The 25,858-nt window shown below is 43.9% G+C and overlaps 1 protein-coding gene across 7 annotated transcripts in view; it reads right to left on the bottom strand.

The window, feature by feature from the left end:
- The window catches only part of LOC147101203 (V-type proton ATPase 116 kDa subunit a 1), a 77,221-nt gene that overhangs the window by 13,650 nt on the left and 37,713 nt on the right, over positions 1–25,858 (bottom strand). For 5 of the 7 annotated variants that reach the window (XM_085966446.1, XM_085966442.1, XM_085966444.1 and 2 more), the window contains 5 exons: positions 25,515–25,622; positions 24,068–24,175; positions 14,066–14,083; positions 12,525–12,642; positions 10,145–10,316 (listed from right to left, as the gene is read on the bottom strand). In XM_085966446.1, the coding sequence (XP_085822572.1) occupies positions 10,145–10,316; positions 12,525–12,642; positions 14,066–14,083; positions 24,068–24,175; positions 25,515–25,622 (524 nt within the window). The remainder of the gene's footprint in view (positions 1–10,144; positions 10,317–12,524; positions 12,643–14,065; positions 14,084–24,067; positions 24,176–25,514; positions 25,623–25,858) is intronic. The other 2 variants (XM_085966447.1, XM_085966445.1) reach the window with 1 other exon arrangement.

A 25,858-nucleotide genomic window follows, 5' to 3' on the forward strand; every position in this document is an offset into this window, starting at 1 on the left:
AAACAAAATGGCATAATACCATATAGGCGAAAGGAAGAAAGTTCATGCATATTGGGAGTTTTCTGCTATTTTAACAAAAATCTATTTGCAGGTATCAAATTTATTCTTTTATAGATGCTGCATTTCTGTAGCTAGAGTTGAAGCATACCAAAGCTCTTTGGATTACTGGAAGCTTTACTGACAGCCAGCTGTTCCAATAACATCCCACACACTTCTATAAGCAGAATATGATTAAATCTACTCTACAGCCCAAACATGTGCGTGGGTGCACAGATCAATCCAAGCCATGAATCAAGTGTGCTTCCAAGAAGGTAAATGGCCAATTCCTTCCAATTGCCCACAACCACGAGTTAATACCTTTATTTCATAACTATAGCTTTATTCAAAGGATTGTTTTGATGCAAATACACTAACGCACTGAACAGCTCTGGGGAATTATTTCTCAATGATTATACTCGCTTTAAAATAAATGCACATCAAAACTATCCTGAAATGGTACCTTTTTTTTTAAATAAGAGAAAGAAACATTTATAAAGCACCTCATTACATCGTAGGATGTTTCAAAGTGCTTCACAACCAATTAATCCCTTTTTCCAAATAGAATGAATGTTATGTCGGCAAACATAGCCAATTTGCACATAACCAGCAAGGTGAATGGATGATCAGCTAATCTGTTTTTGGTGGTGGTTGATAGGGGAATGTTGGCCAGAATGCCCTGTTCCTCTTTGCTAGTGCAAAAGGGACTTATGTCCACTTGAGCAGGCAGATAGGGACTCGGTTTAACATCTCATATGTCAGCACATCTTGGTACTGTATGGAAGTGTCAGTCTCAATTTTGTGCTGAAGTCCTGGAGTTGCCAGAAACTCTTGGGCGAGTAAAGGGGAATTTGGGGCCTTTAAAGATGCAGGCGACACTATAATGGATAATAAGGAATTGGCAGACTTGTTAAATGAATACTTTTGCACACATTTTCACAGTGAAGCAAGAGGACAAAATACCAGCAGTACAAGGGAATCTAAAAATAAAAGTCAAGGGGAGGAACTTAGTGGATTGATAGAAAATAATGGGACTTAAGATAGACAAATCTCCTGGATATGATGGTTTCCATCTGAGGGTATTCAAATAAAGAGAGAAAAAAGAGACAAGATAGGCTATGACTATGTCAACCTCTAAAATATGTGTTTGTAGATACATAAAAACTGATAATTGAAAGAGCAGTACAAAGTGCTTTTTGAAACCTTTTTTGAGCTTTTATAAAGATATTAATTCCCATCAAGGCATTTTAGAGCTGTGCAGCATTGTCCCATGCTAAAGGCCATCCATTATGAGTTCATTGTAAAAAGGTACAAATTTAACAGAAAATGAAAATTTAAGCTATGGCGTCCTGTCATCTATGGAAATCACATTGCAGAAAAACAAATTGTAAACTCTGATTCAGTTGAATTTGACATGCAAGAAATGCAGTACTCATATGGTCAGGCCTCAGATGCATGTCTACAAGAATGGAGGGTGTTGAATTCAAAAGCGAATCAGAGTACCAAAAAGGAGGTCCACATATTCGACTATAAAATGCCAAATCAGATAGTTTGCTATAGCCAAAGGCTACTCCACAGCACAAAGAACAAAGGAATTTAATGAGATAATATATCAGCAGACAGCAGTAAAAGATAGTGAAACCCCAAATAGGATGGCCATGTTAATATGATACCTGACATCTCATGGCAGAAGCATCCACCGATGACAAAAAAGGAGATGTGAACTAGTGGGCAGTCAGGATGCAGATCACTGTCACTCATCTTTGTAGAAGAGTGGTGGTCTACAGTTCTCAAACTTTTCAGACCACACCCCACCAAAACATTCCTGTAACTTTTCTGTGCCTTGCTAGCTATGGATACCATTGATAGTTGTCATCTGAGAGAACATGACCACAGGTTGTAAGCTGCTTTGAGTGGGTTTGTCCTGAAGAGTTGGATTAGCAGACAAGGCAGGATCCAAGTTTCTGGGAACAGCCAACTAGACTTCATGTAAATGGGTTATAACAGCAGTAACAAGCTGAAATATTACACCAATTAATTAATACTGATACAAAGCAACAGTGCCATTGAAATGCTGTGAATCTATCCCCAAGATTGTCTAGGCTTATAAAAATATGTACTTCAGGTATCCTCCATTAAGAGGCAATGTGCTCTACTATATTTGAACCACAGTGTAACTATAGCTTCCAATATTATGTCAGTCATTGGGGTGTTTAAAAACCAAACTATTTTGAAACTAGAACATTTGATCATTGCTTGGCAAATCTCACTGAAAGGCCGAGTTCTCTAATCTGTACATTTACTTTTGCAATAAGATATTCAAAACTGCTGAAAGGGATCAGTTTAACTGGGCTGGTTGGCATTCCTGGGATTTAAGTGCCCAGCACCCAAAGCATGACATCATCATGTTGCATAAAGTAACTAATTACCCAGCTCCTTTTACATTACACTGCTTTTTGCACTTTAAATGGAATTCCATAATTCACAGCAGGCTGTAAAATTCATTTGCACTGGTTATTTACATAATTAGCTTTTAACATGATTTTGTTGTGTGTAACTGAAGGCAAACAAAACACTTTGTAGGAAATGTGCCATGTTAAGTTCCAGAAGCAGAGTATTTCAGGGTAATATACTGAAAATTTGCAAATTATTTTTATTTATTTTCCTGCCTCCTAGCGGTGTCCAATTGGACAAGCCTTAAAAGGCTTCCCCACAGTTGGATAACCACTACTGTCCAGACTGATCTATCCGAGTGCTGCTCAATATTTAATCCACATAGGCAGCAAAAACAGAACATTCACAACCACCATTGAAACATAACTGCCCCAAGTAGGTCCAAAGTTATCAGTTTTAGTTTCCCTCATTAGGATTAGAGTTTCCAGTCATGTCTCGACTTCCCCATCCAACTACTCCTTTCTAAACCCCACCCCTGGCTTTATTATGGAAGGAAAAGTAGAGAAAATTCCAGATGGCTCATCAATAAACACAGTTGTCAATTTGGTAAATTTATGCAGAGTGCTCATCATTGGGCTTATTTTGGATATTGCTACCAGTATGTTACAGGGGAAAAACTGCATTTACATAGAATATACTGCACAGAAACATTGGCCAAACCAGTCTATGTCGGCATTTATGCTCCAATCGAACCTCCTCCATCCTTCCTCATCTCTCATAAGCCCTCTATTCCCTTTTTCTCTAGCTTCCCATTAAATTCATCTATGCTACTCGTTTCAACTACTCCCTGTGGTAGCAAGTTCCACATTCTCACCACTCTCTTGGTAAAGAAGTTTCTTCTGAATTCCCCATTTGATTTCTTGGGAACTATCTTATTTATGGCCTCTAGTTTTGCTCTTCCCCACAAGTGGAAACACTCTGTCTACTCTAGCAAAACCGTTCATAATTTTAAAGACCTCCATTAGGTCACCCCTCAGCCTTCTCAAGAGAAAAGAGATCCAGCCTGTTCACCCTTTCCTGATAGGTATAACATTTAAGCAAATATGTTTTAATGTTCTGCCAATGCAATTCTTGTGTGATGCGCAACACCTCAAAATACATATACCCACACCCTAGCGTTGTGCCGCACAAAATGCACTCTCCTGTCACAACAGAAGTTTGGGAGGAGAAATCTACAAGTACTGTTAGTTATTCTTTATAATTCAAGCAGGTAAATTCACATAGCCTTTACTCAAGTGCCTTTGGATGTTGTACTACATTAAAAGATGATATTATTACTGTTCAGCTCCCAAGAACAACTGAAGCAAATTAAAAAACTTATTTCATTATTTTCAGAAACATATTTTAATCCTGAAAATACAAACATTCCCAAGTCTCCAATTCTACTACCCATTTCATGCAAGAAGGCTAGTCAATAAGCCATTTCAACAAATAGAACTAGAGGAAGCCACTGTCTCCAATTCCTTATAGTATAAAAATCAAGTCTGCAAAATAAAAAGCTGTTTTAAAAGTTTCCCATCTGGCCAGAAGAATCTCCATGTTAACTGCTAAGTGAGTGAAGTTGGAAGGACTGGCCAAATATGGCATAATCAACTCCATGCAAATACTTCATAAAATTTTTTTTTTTTTTTTTTAATTATGTTTTTAAAGTTGAACACAGCTATGTCCCATTTACTTTATAAAAAAAAAGTGCCACATTTGGTGGAATTTTATTTTTAATTTCCCCTTGCAATTCCATATAGAGACCATGTGTAGTATTCAGCTCACCAGTGGGTATTTACAACTAACCTTAGCTGGGAACTCTGGTAAATAAGTAGCTCCATACATTGAGATTAAGCAATAGACTTTTGATCCTTAATGACAATGAATTAAATTGATTAAAGCTGGCGTGCCTCAGAATTTAAAAACACAATGGGCTAAAGGGGGCGCTAACTTCGCGCCCTGGAAAAATTATCGCCCTCGCGATGGAAATTGAGTGGTAGCGCCCCAAGAGGGAAGCGGGGCGCGACTGGAAACACCCCGCCTCCCTCTTGGGGCGCTGCGAGGGAATATCGCAGCACTACGTGCCGCAGCGCCACACACTGCGGTATTGCAGGCCTTCCTCCACTTCTTAAAGGGGAGGGGCCTTGCGCAGCGCGACCCGGGGCCCGGCTGGGCCCCCGAGGATCGGGACTGCTGGCAGAAGAGCTCGGCACTCGAGAAGTGCCGGGCTCATGGAGCGCAGTCGGCACTCCGCAAGGGGGGGGGGGGTGGCATAAGGAGGCCGGGGATGGGAGCGGAGGCAAGTGCTGGCATGCAGCCAGCAACAAAAATTGCCACCCCGCACCTCTCCTTTAAATAGCACCGCCCCGGCTGCAGGTAGGCTCCCCTGACCCCGTCGGAAATAGCGTCCGGCGGTAAGTCAGGGGCGCGCCCGAAGATCGCGGTTGGGGCGCTGCATGCGGCAATGATGTCATCGGCGGTGGCGCAGCGCCGCGGGGTGCTACTGGTTACTGCCATCACTAACCTCCCGCTGAATTTCACGGGAGGCATAGGCAGCGCCATACCTCGCCGCTAGTTGCTTTGCACCCAGTTAGCGCCCTCTTAGGGTGCCAACGGGAGGCGTAAAGCAACCGAATTTCCCCCCCCCCCCCCAATATGTTGTAAAATACACAGTAGGAATAGTTCATAAGAAATGATAAACTGCCTTCTCTTTTCATGTGCCAACAGATCAGTTGTGCATTTTCCATTATCTGTTTTTATTTCAGATTTCCTACATTTGTATTGTTTTTTTCTTTTGATCTGCTCCAGAATTTGTTTGTTTAAAATGCCCTTTTTATATCAGGCACCATTTAGAACATGTTTTAAATCCACCCCTCTGTAAAATCAGTTAAATTGCTATGCAGTTTACTTTGTGTGGCCTTAAAATCGGCAAAATTTATCACTAACCTCACAAATAACAAACGATAAAGGAACAAAGCAGTCTTTCACAAAATTACATTTGCTAAGTTTTTAAATTTTAAACCAAGGATTACAAGGACGGAAAAGTGACTGTTCAAATGTGAATATTTACAATTAGATTTTAAAAATGTGAGAAACAAGGTTCAAGGTACATAGTTACTAATGGGCTCACTACTGCTGACAATACATTACCGAAAACTGGCCGTGAGGTAGTTTACTTTCATGTTTGTACTGGCCAATACATGGCCAGACCTCCAATCATGGTAATTGTCAAAAGGAAGCACAAGGAAAAAATTAAAAGGTTTAGTTAAGTTGCGATTTCCAAATGGCTAAGTGGGTAAGGGCACCTTCCAGCGTAATGGTGAGAAATGCACAACAGGAACTCCCATTCTTCAATGTGTGAACGCAAGACAGTGCGCATAAACCACAGGTGGTACAGTTATATGGAGGCATTATAGGACAATACAATCCTCTCCTGCCATGAGATTTACATATGCAGAATTTCCAGGAGTCACTAAATAGAAATTAAGGGTCAAAGCCAAGGCTGAGCTTTTCGCCCCCACCCCCCCCAACTCCTTGTTGCCAGACACTGAAGCCAACTGTAGCACTGTACCACGGTTGAGAGCCGCTAACTAAGTGCAGATCAGAGATCAAACCTGGGATGTTCCTGGCCTGCATAAGTGAATACCAGAGAGATCAGGAAGCAACAAAAACAAACTTCTGATGTTATTGACATGGCAAATGATTAAACTATAGAAAATTTTAGACAGAAACCAGATGACTCCTAGCATGCTCATTTTGAAAAGGATTCAAAGGAACAGCAGAGAAAATACCTCCAGGTTTGATGAAACTTTGGTTCTTTTTTTTTTTTAAATTGGGACATTACAGGAAACTTTGATATCCGGCACCGACGGGACCAAGCTGCTGCCGTCCCATCAAAACTGCCGGACAAACCAGCGGTAATGTTAAAACATACGGAGCTTCTGAGCTCCGTATCTAGCCGCAAACCCTGTTGCTTAGCAACAGCTTCTAAACAGTCAGCCATAGCTTGCAAGCGTCTCTGTAGCTAAGCAACAGCTTTAGCTAGACCTTGCAGAGCCTGACTGATGAAAAAAAAAGCAACGAAAAGAAAAAAAACTTACTGAACCGACTCCTGAATTTTGCCGGTGGATCGAGCATTCCGGACAGTTAACCTCCGGATAAACCAGTTTCCTGTACTAATTTGTGAAAGGAGATCTAGGAGGTGAGCACTTTCTGATAAAATCACGGAGTGTATTTCAGGTGATCATAGATGGATGCCACCATGATGTGCATGTCAAAAGGAAGGAAACTAAAAAAGTGATTCATTTAAAATTAAAATCAATGATCGGAATGCACTGCTTTAATCTATATTAAACCATCTTGGAGAGCTTTAGTTTGGAGTTTAGTAATATTTTTCTACGTAGGAAATAGTTTCATTGCCAGTTTTTTTTGTCAACTTCAAATTAGCCAGTTAAAGGGGCCCCAATCAGGAGACAATTACAGAAAATACCAAATAAATACTGACTATTAATAAAACATAAGCAACCTTTCAAGCATGGTATATCTCAAACTTGTGTTTTACATTTGCAGAGGAAAAGTTAAAATTAGGCCCGTTTTCTTCTCCCTTCACGTCCCCCTCCTCCCCACCAAAAAATGAACAATGACATTAGTTTCTCAATATTATTTTTGGGTAACGTGGAAGTCCAAAAGATTTCTGCACATACGTGATTAAAAAAGAAATCACAAGAGGTAACAGTATTTTCACTGGAGATGTGAGGATTGCTATTTCAGCAGTCACATGCCAAAAGTGTTATCAAAGTATTATATAACCTTACTGGAGGAGGGTGTAAAATTAGAAGGAGCCAGAGCTAAAGTCAAGAAGAAAAAAATTCAATACGTATATACGATTAAGAAAAATTAGTTTAATAACTACCCAAGTGCTAGTTATTTTTTTTATTTTTATTTTTTATAAATGCAGCTTGCGTACTGATCTTAGGCATATAGACAATCTTCCAGGACAGACAAAATGCCATTATCTATCTTTGGAAGATACAGCAAAAGTACAGCAATCCAACCTCTCTGCAGTGTTCTATTGAGCACCTGCAGGCATTGTGCATAGAATGGAACAGTGCATTTCACACATCCATTTCTTTAAGAACATCGATCACGGCTCTATAAACAGCCATTCAATCCACTCCTTCGACTGATCGTATACGATCATGGCTTCTATCTCGTCCATTTAATCTTCTGAATGATAGCTCTGTATAAATATTCCCCAAATGTAAGTCAAACGAATGCCATATGTATTGGTTCTATACCTCAACTATTTAACTCAGGTTGACTGCCCTTTACAAATGAAAAATCTCTTCTCACCTGCAAACTATAGGAACCAATATGGTGAGGCCAATTCATTAAATATATTCAAGAAGGAGTTAGATATATTTCTTAAGGCTAAGGGGATCAAGGGATATGGGGAGAAAGCAGGGACAGGGTACTGAATTTGGATGATCAGCCATGATCGCATTGAATGGCGGAGCAGGCTCGAGGGGCCGAATGGCCTACTCCTGCTCCTATGTTTCTATACTTTTCCCATCATCTACTAACTGTTCCCAATCAATAGATAATTTCCATGTTCCAGTTCTTCAAAAGGGCTAAACTTTTTACTCATGAAACCCTTTTCTGCTGCCCACTGCATATATCAATAGTAACCACACTTGGCTTCCTGTGGACATTTGCAAAATTAAACCAGACAGTATCAATTCTACTTTGGGAGGAGTTGACAGGGATTTAATTAGCCATGTTAGATTTACTTTTTTTGCGGCTAGAACATACCTAGGCAATGTTCCATATTGCCGGGTAAATGTTAATGTCATAGCTATAATGGAACAGCTTGGCCACGGAAACAGCTAGCTCTGATGCACAGGTCTTCAGCACTATATTCTAGGATATTGTCTGGGCCCTGTGCCTTTCTTGTGTCCAGAGCGCTCAGCTACTTAATTTCACGTGGAGTGAACCAAATTAACTGGACCCTGGCATCTATGCTGGTGGGAACCTCAGGAGGAGGCAAAGTAGCATGAAACAACAGCCTCATCTCTTGCACTCACGTGCTAAGCTCCACTATGTCCAGGATGAGGATATCCATGGAGCCTTCTCCTCCTGTTTGTTACCAACAGGATGGGGTAGAGCTACAGAGTTTTGCTTTGTTCCATTGGTTGCAAGACCTCTTAGTTCTGTCTATAGCCTGCTGCTTTCGATGTTCACAATGCAAATAGCTTTGTGGGGTAACTTCTTTGGAGGTAAGGGTTGTGGGCAGGGAGGTGCTGTCAAAGCATCCTATAGATACATAGAACAGCCAAAGTGCACCAGTCGTGCAGGGGGTGGATACTGACTCCAGTGGCACAAGTGCTCGGTACTTGTGTCGAGCTATTTGCATGTTGTTGTAGCTGCATACATCTAGGCGAGTGGAGAGTATTCCATCACACTCCTGACTTGAGCTTTGAAAAGGTTAGAAAGGCTTTCAGGGAACAGGTGAGCCATTCTTCATATAGTACTCAGCCACTGCCCTGCTTTTGTTGATATGGTTTGTGCAGTTAAGCTTCTGGTCAACGAGGACTCCAGGATGTTGATGGTGGAGCTGTTGAAGGTCAAAGGGGTGTTATGGCCTTTTCATGTTGGAGATGGTCACTGCCTGGCACTTACATGCCATGAACATTACCTGCTATTTGCTAGCCCAAACCTGGATGTTGTCTAGATCCTGCAGTAGGCTAGCATGGGCTGCTGAATGGAACTGAACACCTACTAGAAATTAAAAAATGAAAATTCTAAGCTATTGCACCCACTTAAATACAAACCAAGGAGTCGGATAAAGAATTACATCCCTTTGTACAATTAGTGATAAATGTAACCATGAAGTTATAGCTTTGGATGCTCAATTTCCACCACTATTGATTTTTGAAGGTTTGTGCAAAGCCTTTGAAGAATCAAATCAGTTATGAAAAAGAACAAAATCTCTAGTCAGACTTTGGATTTGCTCCCTCTGAATTGCATCAAAAGCCAAACTTCAGATGTTCATCTGTACTCCCGTGTTTTCCTATTTATTTACCCTTGACCAATTTTCATCCGTTCTCTTCTGAAGGCACTGACTGATGTTGGGGTATGGATCCCCAAATGCCAGCAGCTTGCCTGTACATTTAACAGTGAACCCAGACTGTCAGCAGCAAAACTGGCTATTCAAGTGTGGGGCAACACAGCCAAGCAGGATTCAATCCTCAGCATACATATGCACTTTCCACCAGGGGTAGCTTGACACAAATTGTCTATTTTTGTCTGATTACACCTCCATGAAGTGCCTTGGTATTTTTTTTTTTTTTTTTTTTTTTTTTAAAAACATTAAAATGCACTGAATAAATGGAAGTTGCTGTTGTTGAATGCAGTGTGAATGCCAGCTTTTTTCCCTAGCCAGGTAGAGGCCAAATATAGTATCCTCTACTGCTCTGCCTAAGATATAGTAATTCCGCACAGGCCAGGGGTTGAACCAGGACCTTCTTGATGTGCATAGCTCAATATCACACCATGGATTGCATTTGGTCAGCCAGTCAGCCAACACGGTTTAAGCATTTTTTTTTTAAAAACCTTTGACTATGGCAACTCCCATCAGATGGAGCAAACTTTGGGGATGAAGCTCTTTTCTTACCAGTGCAAACGAAGAGCATGCAGAAACGCAGAAAGACCCTCCATGATGAGAAGAATTGCGATCGTCAGCACAGCAAAGGCAGCAAATATGATGAAGAGGAGAAAAGATCCACCAAAGTTGTTGACGGATAGTCCAATGTGCATAACCATGGTCCACAACACTTCAGAGAGCTCTGAAACAAGCAAATACACCATTTCAATTCATCCATTTGACACATTTGTTTTAACACAGCTGAAAAAGTCTGATGAACATCAGTAGGCTTTTAATCCAGAACCCATGAAATGTGCACAGTGGAAGTTAAATGCACTCAGTACTTCTAAAGCAGCTTATGGGGCCACCCAGCCCTAGGCCTTAAAAGAATATATTCTAGGATGAAGTACACAGTATCCATTTTCTAGCTGTCAGAGGGTAAAATGCTTGGCCACAGGGAGTAGTCGAGGCAGAGAATATTGCATCTTTTAAGGGAAGAGTAGACAATCATTTGAAAGAGATGATGCAGGGCATGCACAGGGCTGTGGGATTCGTTTTGGATTGCTCTGGCAGAGAGCTGGCATGGACACAATGGGCCGAATGGCCTCCTACTGTGCTATAAACTTCTATTATAGTCTTAGGGTGCATTTATATTACAACCATAGCATCAGTGTGAAGCAGTTTCACTTTGCACCAATGTTGCAGTTAGTGTGAATGCAGCCTAAATTCAGAGTCAATGACCAACCTGACACTGCAACTAAATGAACTGAAACTTCTTCTACAAAGTGCCTCACTCCACTTCACTTCAGAGCCAGTTCCTGCCTTCACATCAACTTACACTCCAAGTTTCGCATCAATATAGCAGTTTCAGCTTCACATCAACACGAAACATGCCTGAAATATGAAGAGTTCTATTTCCCAGCACTGACATCCCTCACCTTGATGAGCAGTAGGGTTTGTTTATTTTTTTTTGTTTTTTTTTTTAAAAAAGTGAAATTCAGTAGAGTAGCCTAATTGGTGAAAAATGATAGTTATATCTTTAAAAACAAGCAAAGTCTAAATGCAAGTGTTTTCTTTGAAACTTTTTTTAAGTTAATAAAATTTGAATTTAAATGGAAAAACTTTAATCAATTCCATAGACAAGTAGTAAAATTCTACATCATTTAAGACAGAATATATTTAGCATGAGTGATGATTTTTTTTTTTTTTTTTTAAAAAGCTAAACTTTTAGCCCATCAGCCTGTGCAGTCTGTTGCCCACAAGGTCATTTATCTATTGGCACATTTGTCTTTCACATGCAGAAGACAAAAAGATAAAATGCACTCCTTATCTAGGGTTTCAGATTATGACAATACTAATTTCTTTTGCATAATATAGCATCTGGCTTAAATTATTTTTGACTTCATTCTGTTTAATCTAGTCACTGGCAAATTTTCAGGCTGAACAAAATGCTTCCTGCAAAGCATTCGTCTAAAGTTAGGTCTATATGGTGGGTGCCTAAAAAAAGTTTACTCGTATGGCATTCAATAAATTAAATGTACACAAAATGCCAGGCAATCTACTCACTGTACTCTACCAAATGCCGCTCTGGCCATTGGGAGATGTATTCTCCAATTATCCCGCCCTGGGAAAAGCACCCCCATTTGAACAGGAAGCCGAGCTACAACATAGCCCAATTCTGTCAGCATTCCAAGTTAGTAGCCACCGCACAAGGTCATACCTCTTGTAAGAATGTACAAAATTGAATCAAATTAGACATCAATGCAAATGGCAATTATTTTTCTGTTGAAGCCAACTGTTTGCCATTGTGATCGGAATAGCTGCCAATTCATTTTATTTTTAAAAAAAAGGGACTTAGACAGGCAGTGTTTATTTCATTAACAAAATTCAATAACGGTAATTATATCAAAATTGGATCACTTAATCGTATGAAAACACAGCTTTTCCAACTCTTCCACTTGCCGAGCCAAAAAATGTTTTGTTATGCAATTCACAAAGTAGCATCTCTAAAATTTTACACATCTTATCCTTAACGTTGCACTTAATTTCCGGTGAGGGGCAATTTCCAGCAGCTTAATGTGAGCATAATCTAGTTTAGCACTCCAGTGCAGTGACTAGGCTGGTTGAAGCAGATATTAAAAAACTAATGGCAATATTTAAAGTGTGGCGAATTCTCCCAGTATTCCGGGAAACACTTCTCTTGCAACCACCACTAATAACAGATTAACTTGGAGTTCATCTCATTGTTGTTTGCACCCATGGAATAGGACCACACACCAGGAACTTAAGACATATATAAACATCGCACTCATGTTTGGAAATCAATCTCATCCACTAGTAACACAAGTTTATTAGTCATATAGGAACCATTCCTAATAAATGTGTATGTACTTATGTTTGTCGTACTTACGTGCGTGAGCCAGACTGAGCGCCCACAACCGCAAGTAGGAGGCAGTGTTAGAAACACATCCCAAGCAGTACTCGATGGTATGGATAGCCTGATGTACTGCAACATCGCCAAAGTTAAACTGTGAGCAACAGATTAAAGAAATGAGAGGTAGCAATGTGAAATAATATAGAATATAAAACTGTATTCACATGTTTCTTTGCCAAAACATTACTAGAAAAGTATTATTGGGACATGAAAAAGTCTATAAAAATGTCCAAAGCTATTCATTTATAGCTTGGCTCAGAATTTTGAAAAATTGAACTGAACTTTGAGCTTACTGAAGTGTGAGGGACATCAGTGATGAAAATGAAATGCTTTCTGACATTTTTGCATTCAGGTCAGAGACACCACAGTGCAACATGGAAATGAAGTTATTTCTACATGGCCTAACGTGCTTCAATCCCGACTCCAGAAGAACACCTCCACTGTACTTGTACAACGTTTGTCACATCAGCCATTTCTGTCTCATCTACATTCAACTGACAATTTAGGCAGGATTTTATGCTGTGGACTCTCACCCATTTGAAAAAGTGTGCTGAAACTGCCCAATGTCAATTCGCTCAAGGCCCTATAGCCACCAGAAAGTTTGGGTTGGATTCAAACATGGTCCGAGAGTGCAAAGAAAGCGTAAACTGACTGCACAACCCAGCCTCTTACAGCCTTGTTTTAGGGAAAAGAAAAGCATCAAGATTATAAACGCAAGTCCAAAAGAAGAGGGTTGTGACATTCGCGGAGACAAAGGGAGAAAATGGAAAACTGATCACTTCAGTCTGTTCTTGCATCTACTATGGAGCAATATTGGCGGAGGAATAACTCGCACCAAGTCCCGTTCACCCATCACCCCTGTGCTCGCTGACCTACATTGGCTCCCGGTTAAGCAACGCCTCAATTTCAAAATTCTCATCCTGGTTTTCAAATCCCTCCATGGCCTCGCCCCTCCCCATCTCTGTAATCCCGTCCAGCCCTACAGCCCCCAGAGATGTCTGCGCTCCTCTAATTCTGCCCTCTTGAGCATCCCTGATTATAATCACTCAACCATTGGTGGTCGTGCCTTCTGTTGCCTCGGCCCTAAACTCTGGAATTACCTGCCTAAACCTCTCCACCTCGCTACCTCTTTCTTCCTTTAAGACACTCCTTAAAACCTACCTCTTTGAACAAGCTTTTGGTCACCTACCATAATTTCTCCTTATGTGGCTCGGTGTCAATTTTTTTTGTCTTTTAATACTCCTGTGAAGTGCCTTGGGGCGTTTTACTATGTTAAAGGTGCTATATAAATACAAGTTGTTGTTGTTGAATAGGAGGAAGTGTCTAATCACCTTTACAGCATGAAACCTTAGTGCTTAAATGCAGAATTTCTTGAATGGCATTCAATACATGGCACAAAATTCTGTCGGAATTTACACAATTAAAATGTTACTGAGCATAAGCTATGTAAATGGATAATGAAATAAACAAGAGTGCACAGACAGGCACTCACAAACATGCAATGAGCAAAGCCTTACCAATTCTTCCGCAGTAGGCTTGCAAAAAAAGTTACATATTTAGTGCAGTTAAATGTAATGAGAATGTGAACGCATAGTTAGTAGATATTAAGTTGTCAAAATGCATGCACAATATACTTGAAAAGTACATTTTTTTTTTTAAAATAGATCAGCAAAACAAATTTAATTCACTCAAACATCACTTTGGGATTTACTCAAGACCATTTTGTGTAGTTCCTGTAACAGTAGAACCAATGATACTTGGTCTTTTTTTTTTAAAGTTGAAGCCAAAATTAAAAGTTTTTTTTTATCTAATGGAAAAACAAAATGAAAACAAATCTCAAAATTGACAATCACTAAATCCCACTAGAGACACCAGACCGTTACAGAAACGGGGTTTAAAATAACAAGATAACCCAGAAGTACTAAGAAGGTTCATTATAGTTATACTTAGTCATGAAAAGCCAAAAGCAAGGATTTACACCATTCAAAATGAGGCTGCAACTCTTAATATTCTTTAGATATATTTAACGAACCAAACAAAAAAAAATACACTAGAGCCGAGAAACACAAGCCCCATACAAATCAGCATTGATGCTCAGGAGCAAACTAATGTTTACAATACATTTCAGCCATCACATAAATACTTGATGTAGATTTTCAACAGTTAGCATTCACATAACATGCCATAAACAAATGGAATGGCACCCTAGTCCTGGGCGACACTCCTGCTGAGGTTTTCCAGGTTCTTCCAAGCTTTTAGAAGGGACAGCTCCGAGACCAGGTAAGGCCTACCAATCTCCAAAGTCCGAGGGAAGGAGAGAAGTAAAAAGTAACCCAAGTGTGGCGTCACCAGAAAGCGGGTAAGTGATTGGTTGGTAAGTATTTACTCTTTCTCCTTTACAAAATTTAAATTCTGCGGTTTATACTTTCTAGGGTCTCTGTGGTGTAGCGGGGACTGCTGGCAGGCAAGCGCCCTTGAGTATATCATTAAATTGGTGGTATTGATTTAATTTAAATTAATTAAAGGGCAAGTCATGTCAGGACAGCCCAGCCCCATGTTATGCTCCTCTTGCTCTATGTGGGAATTCAAGGACACTGCCAGTGTCCCTGACGACCATGTGTGCCAGAAATGCATCCAGTTGCAGCTACTAGCAGACCGCATTGCGGCGCTGGAGCTGCGGATGGATGGGCGGGCTTTGGAGCATTCACGATGCTGAGAGGGTCGTGGATAACACGTTTAGCGAGTTGGTCACACCGCAGGCAAGGGCTGCACAGGCAGAAGGGAAATGGGTGACCATCAGGCAGAGCAGTAGAGGCAGGCAGGTAGTGCAGGGGACCCCTGTGGCCATCCCCCTCTCAAACAGGTATACCGATTTGGATACTGTTGAGGGGGATGACTTACTAGAGGAAGGCAGCAGCAGCCAACTTGCTGGCACCAGGGGTGCTTCTGCTGCTCAGGAAGGGAGGAAAAAGAGTGGGAGAGCAATAGTGGTAGGGGATTCCATCGTAAGGGGAACAGATAGGAGTTTGCGGCCGTAGACGTGACTCCAGGATGGTTTGTTGCCTCCCTGGTGCCAGGGTCAAGGATGTCACTGAACGGCTGCAGGGCATTCTGAAGGGGGAGGGTGAACAGTCAGAGGTCGTGGTTCACATTGGGACCAATGACATGGGTAGCAAGAGGGATGAGGTCCTGCAGCAAGAATTTAGGGAGCTAGGTAGCAGATTAAAGAGCAGGACCTCAAAGGTTGTAATCTCTGGATTACTCCCGGTGCCACGTGCTAGTGAGTATAGGAATAGGAGGATAGAGCAGATGAATGCGTGGCCAAAGAGTTGGTGCAGGAGGGAGGGCTTTAGTTTCCTGGATCACTGGGCCTGCTTCTGGGGAAGGTGGGACTTGTACAAGTCGGACGGGGTGCACCTGAACCAGAACGGGACAAATATCCTTGCGGGGAGGTTTGCTAGCACTGTTCGGGGGGGTTTAAACTAAAATGGCAGGGGGTTGGGAACCTGAGCAGGGAGACAGAGGAAAGGGAAAGGGAAACAGGGATAAAAGCAAAAGTGGCAGTCAGAGAAATCAATGGTTTAAATCAAACGTGGCCACAGGAAATAATAATTCTAATAGGTCTAAGAGCGTTAAAAAAACAAGCCTGAAGGCTTTGTGCCTTAATGCAAGGAGCATTTGTAATAAGGTGGATGAATTGGCTGCGCAAAGAGGTAAACGAATATGATTTGGTTGGGATTACGGAAACATGGCTCAAGGATGGCCAAGACTGGGAACTCAACATCCAGGGGTATGCGATATTCAGGAAAGATAGGCAAAAAGGAAAGGGAGGTGGGGTAGCATTACTGGTTAAAGAAGGGATTAATACAATTGTAATGAAGGATATTAGCTCTGATGATGTGAAATCTGTATGGGTAGAATTGAGAAATACTAAGGGGGAAAAAACATTAGTGGGAGTGGTATATAGACCTCCCAACAGTAAGGCGGAGGTTGGGAATGGCATTAAAAGGGAAATTAAAGAAGCGTGCAATAAGGGCACAGCAGTCATCATGGGTGACTTTAATCTACATCTAGATTGAGCCAACCAAATTAGTAACAATACTGTGGAGGAGGAATTCCTGGAGTGTTTACAGGATGGTTTCCTGGACCAATGTCGAGGAACCAACCAGAGATCAGGCCATCTTAGACTGGGTATTATGTAACGAGAAAGGATTATTTAGCAATCTTGTTGTACGAGGCCCCTTGGGTCGGAGCGATCATAATATGATCGAATTCTTCATTAAGATGGAGAATGAAGTAGCTGACTCAGAGACTAGGGTCCTCAATTTAAATAAAGGAAACTACGATGGTCTGAGGAGCGAGTTGGGTAGGATTGATTGGGGAATGGCACTCAGGATTGACAGTGGATAGGCAATGGCAAACATTCAAAGACCGAATGGATGAGCTACAGAATTTGTTCATCCCAGTTTGGCATAAAAAATAAAAAAGGTGACTCAACTGTGGCTAACAAGGGAAATTAGGGGTAGCATAAGATCCAAGGAGAGGACATATAAATTGGCCAGAAAAAGCAATAATCCTGAGGATTGGGAGCAGTTTAGGATTCAACAAAGGAGGACAAAGGGATTAATTAAGAAATGGAAAATCGAATGAGTGTAAGCTAGCAGGGAACATAAAAACTGACTGTAAAAGCTTTTATAGATATGTGAAGAGAAAAAGATTGGTGAAGTCAAGCGTAGGTCCCTTGCAGTCAGAATCAGGGGAATTTATAATGGGAAACAAAGAAATGGCAGACCAATTAAATTCATACTTCGGTTCTGTCTTCACAAAGGAGGACACAAATAACCTTCCAGAGATTCCGGGGAACATAGGGTCTGATGAAAGGGTGGAACTGAAAGAAATCAGTATTTGTAGGGAAATGGTGTTAGGAAAATTGATGGGACTGAAGGCCGATAAATCCCCAGGGCCTGATAATCTACATCCCAGGGTACTTAAGGAAGTGGCCCTAGAAATAGTAGATGCATTGCTGGTCATCTTCCAGAACTCGATAAGACTCTGGAACAGTACCCATGGATTGGAGGGTAGCTAATGTTACACCACTATTCAAAAAAGGTGGTAGAGAAAAAGCAGGGAATAATAGACCGGTAAGCCTGACATCGGTAGTGGGGAAAATGCTAGAGTCTATTATAATAAGATGTAATAGAGCACTTGGAAGGCAGTGACAGGATCGGACAAAGTCAACATGGATTTACAAAAAGGTAAGTCATGCTTGACTAATCTACTGGAATTTTTTGAGGATGTAACTGGTAAAATAGATAAGGGAGAACCAGTGGATGTGGTGTATTTGGACGTTCAGAAGGCTTTCGATAAGGTCCCACATAAGAGATTAGTGTGCAAAATTAAGGCACATGGGATTGGAGGCAAGGCATTGACTTGGATAGAGAACTGGCTGGCGGACAGAAAGCAAAAAGAGTTGGAATAAACGGGTCGTTTTCCGAGTGGCAGGCAGTGACTAGTGGGGTACCGCAAGGATCGGTCCGAGGACCCCAGCTGTTCACAATTAATGATCTGGACGAGGGAATTGGATGTAATATCTCCAAATTTGCAGACGACACAAAGCTGGGTGGGAGGGTAAGCTGCAAGGAGGATGTCGTGAAACTCCAGTACGATTTGGACAGGTTGGGTGATTGGGCAGAAACATGGCAAATGCACTATAATGTGGATAAATGTGAGGTTATCCGCTTTGGTGGCAAAAACAGGGAGGCAGATTATTATTTGAATGGTAATAGATTGGGAGAAGGGGAAGTGCAGAGAGACCTGGGTGTTTTTGTGCACCAGTCGCTGAAGGTAAGCATGCAGGTACAGCAGGCGGTTAAGAAGGCAAATGGTATGTTGGCCTTCGTAGCAAGAGGGTTTGAGTACAGGAACAAGGATGTCTTGCTACAGTTGTACAGGGCCTTGGTGAGACCACACCTTGAGTATCGTGTGCAGTTTTGGTCGCCTTACCTGAGGAAGGACGTTCTTGCCATGGAAGGAGTGCAGTGAAGATTCACCAGGCTGATACCTGGAATGGCAGGAATGACGTACGAGGAGAGATTGTGTCGATTGGGCTTATACTCACTGGAGTTTAGAAGATTGAGAGGGGATCTCATCGAAACCTATAAAATTCTGTCAGGCCTGGACAGACTCGATGCAGGAAGGATGTTTCTGATGGCTGGGGAGTCTAGAACCAGGGGTCATAGTCTAAGGATAAGGGGTAAGCCATTTAGGACTGAGATGAGGAGGAATTTCTTCACCCAGAGAGTGGTGAACCTGTGGAATTCTCTGCCACAGAGGGCAGTGGAGGCCAGTTCATTAAATATATTCAAGAAAGAGTTGGATATATTTCTTAAGGCTAAAGGGATCAAGGGACATGGGGAGAAGGCAGGGACACGGTACTGAATTTGGATGATCAGCCATGATCTCATTGAATGGCGGAGCGGGCTCGAAGGGCCGAATGGCCTACTCCTATCTTCTATGTTTCTATGAACTCAGCACAAAAAGACTGACTGGTAAACCACTTTTATCGTTCACTATCGTTACACTGTTGTAACGATATAAACAGTGATAACCATAGTGTATCACTACACAAGGTCACCTCTTGCCACGCTGTTATATCTGGGCTGACCACAGCTGACTCCGCCCATGGCTCCGCCTGCTTGCCCAGGTATAAAAGGTGGTCGACTGGCTGGTATTCCTCCTTGTTGGATCCGATCACCCACGAGGGTGGGCTCTGTTATTAAGCCAATAAAAACCTATAGTTACTAACTTAACTCGTCGCTTTTCATGAACTGAATTGATAGGTATATCAATTTTATTGGCTAAATTTTGAAATGTCTACAACAGAGCAGCCAAACGACCAGTCAGACGTACAGCCCCAGCCAAATGGCCATCTACAACAGCCGGCCTGGCTACGAGCCCTCCGGCCGCCGTACCTGGATCTAAACCCACAGGCTGCGAATTCAGCCCTCGACTTCAAACACTGGCTGAGCTGCTTCGAAGCCTACCTGGGAGAATCCGGCGTGCCTCCGGCATCCAGATTAAGAGTTCTGACCGCTCAGGTGAGCCCTAAAGTATTTGCACTCATCCGGGACATTGCCACATACGAGGACGCCCTCAACCTGCTAAAAGAACAGTATCGGAGCCCTGTAAACTCAATGTACACCAGGCATCTCCTAAGATCCCGCTCGCAACAGCCAGGAGAGTCGGTTGATGATTTCTTACGGGCGCTGCAAATACTCGGCAGGGACTGTGACTTTAAAGCCGTAACAGCTGCAGAACATACAGATGGAAACATCCGCGATGCCTTCGTGAAAGGCCTTCGGTCAGACTACTCACGGCAAAGACTGCTGGAATCAAAGGACCTCGACCTGAAAACAGCGGCTATCCTCGCTCGCTCCTTGGAAGTGGCCCATCGGGACCTCGAGGCGTACTCCAGGTACTGTGCTGCGCGACCCTGGGACTCGGGCCCGACCCCGGCCGCAATACCCCTCGCACCGCCGCCTCTGGGACCTACCACAGCGTCGGTGTCCCGGAACCGATCGGGACCGCCACCCCCGGTACCGGCTGCGACATCGGAGCCCCGCGATCGGGCCGCCGGCTGCTTCTTCTGTGGCCAGGCGAAACACCCGAGGGCGCGCTGCCCTGCAAGAAACGCGACCTGCTCCGACTGCCACAAGAAAGGCCACTTCGCGAAGACCTGCAGGGGGAAAACCACAGACGCCAGCAGTGCCTCATGCGAGTTGTGGGGGCGGCCATCTTTCATCAAGGCCACAGATGCCAGTATCCCCTCGTGTGAGTCGTGGGGGTGGCCATCTTTGATCAAGGCCACCGACGCCGGCAGTGCCTCATGTGAGTTGTGGGGGCGGCCATCTTCTCCGCCATTTTATTCAACGTCGTGGGCGCCGCCATTTTGTTCACCACACTCGACCGCCACCTTGTCTCCAGACCTGACCACCGCCTCACCCGCAGATTACAGCAGCTCGCTCAGCCATACACTAGCCTCCGTCACACTTAACCAAGCTCGCCCGCATCACCTGTCCAAGTCCATGATGGACATCAAAGTAAACGGCCACGCCACGACCTGCCTGTTCGACAGCGGAAGCACAGAGAGTTTCATCCATCCAGACACGGTGAGCCACTACTCCCTCACTGTCCGGCCAACGCGCAACCGGATCTCGATGGCGTCGAGGTCCCATTCTACAGACATCAGCGGCTACTGTGTTGTGACCCTGTCGGTTAGGGGCACGGAGTATAAAAATTTTAAACTTCTCGTCCTGCCCCAGCTCTGCGCTGCCGTCCTACTAGGGCTGGATTTCCAATCCCACCTTCAAAGTGTCACTTTGGCATACGGTGAACCCCTCCCCCCACTCACAGTCTACAACCAGCAGCTTTTAAACCGCCCACCGCGTACCACCTGTAGCCTATCCACCCTCAAGGTCCCGCCCCCCTCCCTGTTCGCTAACCTCACCCGCGACTGTAAACCCGTCGCTACCAAGAGCGGCCGGTACAGCGCCGGGGACAGAGCTTTTATTAGCTCCGAGGTGCAGCAACTCCTGAAGGAGGGCATCATCGAGAGAAGCAACAGCCCCTGGCGTGCCCAGGTCGTAGTCGTTAAGACCGGCGATAAACACCGCCTGGTCATCGACTACAGCCAAACCATAAACCGGTACACCCAGCGGGACGCATACCCCCTTCCCCGCATATCTGATTTGGTCAATCAGATTGCACAGTACCGGGTATTCTCTACCATCGACCTTAAGTCGGCCTATCACCAACTCCCTATCCGCCGTGGACCGCCAGTATACCGCCTTCGAGGCGAATGGCCGCCTCTACCACTTCCTTAGGGTTCCCTTCGGCGTCACCAACGGGGTTTCGGTCTTCCAAAGGGAGTTGGACCGGATGGTTGACCAGAACGGGCTGCATGCCACGTTCCCCTATCTAGATAACGTCACCATCTGCAGCCGCGACCGGCAGGACCACGATGTTAATCTGGAGAGATTCCTCCGTACGGCCCAACGGCTGAACCTCACCTACAATAAAGGAGAAATGTGTGTTTAACACCTCGCGCCTTGCCATCTTCGGCTGCGTAGTAGAGAACGGAGTCATCGGCCCCGACCCCGAAAGAATGCGCCCCCTCATGGAGCTTCCCCTCCCCCACTGTCCAAAGGCGCTGAAGAGAACCCTGGGGCTCTTCGCCTACTATGCCCAATTATGCGGACAAAGCCAGACCCCTCGTGAAGTCCACCTCCTTCCCCCTGACGGCAGAAACATGCGCAGCCTTCTCCCTCATAAAGGGAGACATTGCTAAGGCCACAATGCACACGGTGGATGAGTCTATCCCTTTCCAAGTGGAGAGCGATGCATCCGACTTCGCCCCAGCTGCAACCCTTAACCAGGCGGGGAGACCTGTGGCCTTCTTCTCAAGGACCCTCCAGGGCCCCGAGATCCGACACTCTTCGGTCGAGAAGGAGGCCCAGGCGATCGTGGAGGCAGTACGACGCTGGAGGCATTACCTGGCAGGCAAACGATTTACCCTCCTCACCGACCAGCGCTCGGTCGCTTTTATGTTTAATAACAAGCTGAGGGGCAAAATCAAGAACGACAAGATCTTGAGGTGGAGAATCGCACTCTCCACCTACGATTATGATATCTTGTACCGGCCTGGTAAACTGAACGAACCCCCAGATGCTCGATCACGAAGTACATGCACCAACGCGCAAATTGATAGACTGCAGACCCTCCACAACGACCTCTGCCACCCCGGGGTCACCAGACTTTACCACTTCATTAAGGCCCGCAACCTGCCCTACTCCATCGAGGTGGTCAGGACCATGACCAGGAACTGCCAAACCTGTGCCGAATGCAAACCGCATTTCTTTAGGCCGGACAGAGCAAGCCTGATCAAGGCCACCCGCCCCTTCGAGCGCTTGAGCATCGATTTTAAGGGGCCCCTCCCGTCCTCTGACCGTAATGTGTACTTCCTCAACATTATTGATGAGTACTCCAGTTTCCCCTTTGCCTTCCCCTGCCCAGACATGACCAGTACCACGGTCATCAAATGCCTGAACGACCTCTTCGCCTTGTTCGGGTTCCCGAACTATATACATAGCGACCGGGGCTCATCCTTCATGAGCGAGGAACTTCGCCAGTTCCTACTAGCGAGAGGTATTGCTGCAAGCAGGACCACCAGCTACAACCCCCGAGGGAACGGCCAGGTGGAAAGAGGGAACGCGACTGTCTGGAAGGCCGTTCTCTTAGCCTTAAAGTCTAAGGGCCTCCCAACCTCTCGCTGGCAGGAAGTCCTCCCGGCAGCGCTGCATTCCATCCGGTCACTGCTTTGCACTGCCATTAACGCCACCCCCCATGAACGAATGTTTGTTTTCCCCAGGAAGTCGACTACAGGAACCTCGCTACCAACATGGCTGACTTCTCCGGGGCCCGTCTTGCTGCGAAAGCACGTGAGGGCCCATAAAACGGACCCCCTGGTAGAGAGGGTGGACCTCCTGCACGCCAACCCCCAGTACGCCTATGTGGCATACCCAGACGGGCGGGAGGACACAGTCTCCTTACGAGACCTCACACCCTCGGGCACCCCTGAGACACCACCGTTACTCCCCACCAACCCCCCCCAAATCCAGCCCAGGTAGACGGCATGCCGGAACCCCACGAGCCTTCGCCGACCACGCAGACACCAGCATTAACATCGGATACTGCACCACCGCCGCGCCGATCAGAAAGGCTTACGAGGCCTCCGGACAGACTGACATACCCGAACTGGTAGTACACTTCACCCCGCCGGACTCAAATTTAAACAAGGGGTGAATGTGGTAAACCACTTTTAACGTTCACTATCGTTACACTGTTGTAACGATATAAACAGTGATAACCATAGTGTAACAGTGATAACCATAGTGTATCACTACACAAGGTCACCTCTTGCCACGCGGTTATACCTGGGCTGACCACAGCTGACTCCGCCCATGGCTCCGCCTGCTTGCCCAGGTATAAAGGTGGTCGACTAGCTGGTATTCCTCCTTGTTGGATCCGATCACCCACGAGGGTGGGCTCTGTTATTTAGCCAATAAAAACCTATAGTCACTAACTTAACTCGTCGCTTTTCATGAACTGAATTGATAGGTATATCACTGACCAAGGACTGGCATCACCCGTCCCCACGGAGATGTCCATGGACAACCATTAAACTCACTCAGAGCAGGGAAAATGGAGAACAAGCCACTTCAAAAAAAATGAAACTCCATTAACAATTGATTACAGCAGTACAAATCTTCATCAGGCTACTGCTATTCTTCAACTAGTATGGACAATTCACTATGAAAATCTTTTCAATTTTTTTAAACCAACTACAAGCTACAGGAACACTATAGCCATAAGATTAGCACCCTTACAGCTGCTGCTCAATACAGAAGCGTACAATTCTATGAACAAAGCGAGCTCGAGTTAATGCGCTGTGTAGTACTTACTTCCTCCCCATCTTCTGAATGGGTATCAAGCTGGTCATGTTGGATTATCTCAGCATCCTCTTCAGTTGGTCCATTCCCAACTCTTATTCCACCAAAGTTATGTGTCCCCTATGAAGTGGCAAAGACACACATTGTGAAAGGTGGTTAAGGTCAAAGAATAAGTCAATACAGATGAGACTGTTCATGGTTAACCAATCCTTTGACAAGGCACACAACTGTATACAGACATAGCCTTTTTTTTTATAAAAACAGTCAGTTCTCATAACCAACTTGCCTTATATACTCATCTACCTCCTACTTCTTCAATCTTCCTTCATCTTGGAGATCCTTCTTATACAAGCATAATCTTGGCCTTAGGGGAGCTGATGCGGAGTCCCACATTATTTTCTTCAACACCCAACTCCTTAGTTTTCATTACGGCCTACCCATAACCTCATCAAACTTGGCACCTTTGCGGTCTATTTTCCACTGCCTCGTTCAGAATATAGTCCATGACAATACTTAGCATGGGTAATAAGAAGGAGCCCTGGACTTGCATCTTCACTCTGCACTGTTGCAACACTTCTCCTTGCATCATCATATATGCTTTGTTTCCTCATACACCTGCTTCAGCAAATCCAAAAATCATTTCAGTTGCTTCATGGAGTTCAGCAACTCCCATACACCATCAAGGGAGAAAGAGGGAGGAAAAAGGGAGAACGAGAGAGAAAGAGAGAGAGTAAGCAGCATGCTTCTGAAGTCAATACATATTGTTTGAACGGAGTGAGTTTTACTATGTACTTCCTGGGAGAGCTTGATGCAGAGATCCCAACACCAGTTGCCCATAATGAGAAAGTGTTCCATCTCTAAGCATCAACGTCCCTCACTTTAACTAGCAATTATTCACTTAAAAAGTATAAATTATACAATACAAAATTTTTTACAGTAGAACTCAATGCAGAGAAATATAAATCCTTCTCAAATAGAACTTTACAAAATATTCACTATAATTTATTTGCTTTTGCGTTCAAGGCGAGGGACTTCAGCACTAAAAAATAGAACACTTTTCAACCCACCGTCTAGATCAAGCACAAGTAATGCTTCCTCCATTGTACCCAATATGCCCTTACCTATTTCTCAGAAGAGCATCCCTACAACATTTCCCTTTCCTTCACCAGCCTTGCTCATTGCATTTAACAGATATTGCCAATTAGGAGCACTTTTCCATTACGGGGCCATGTTGACTATGAACTGGGTTGTGGCTGATTACACTAATTTAATGGAAGAGCATTACAGCTAACCAAAAAAAGAGACTTCCATGCCATTAGTCCTGGCTGAATTCAAACCCAGACCCCACAGCAGAAAGGACAGTGGAGCATTCCACTGAACTACAGTTTGCCATCCCCAGTAGTGGAAGATAAAAGTAAAAACATACATTTGAATTCAGAGACTTAAAAAAAAAACTTACCAAATGCTTTCTCTTCAAATACTGATGACGCAGCACCAATGGTTTCACCACAAGCATACATGGAACACATAGCAGAGCTACAACCACCAAGAAGGACTGCACACCGCGCTGTTAACAAAACAGAAAACCTGATGTATTACTACAGTCTGGAGAAAGAAAATAGTTAAAAGCTTACCAACAGTTTTTCAACTAATGTATATTTGGTGGAGAGGGAAAGAGACAAAACATACATAAGGAAATTGTTCAATTTTGTTTCAACCTTTTGGGCAGACGCATCAATCTGCTGTTGAATGGAATAGCAGAATGCAGTTTTACACTCAAGACTGGAAGCTATTGATTTCAGT

Source organism: Somniosus microcephalus, chromosome 24 (assembly GCF_052327205.1).
Source record: "Somniosus microcephalus isolate GS21.2 chromosome 24, FLI_Smic_1.0, whole genome shotgun sequence".
Lineage (NCBI taxonomy): Eukaryota > Metazoa > Chordata > Chondrichthyes > Squaliformes > Somniosidae > Somniosus > Somniosus microcephalus.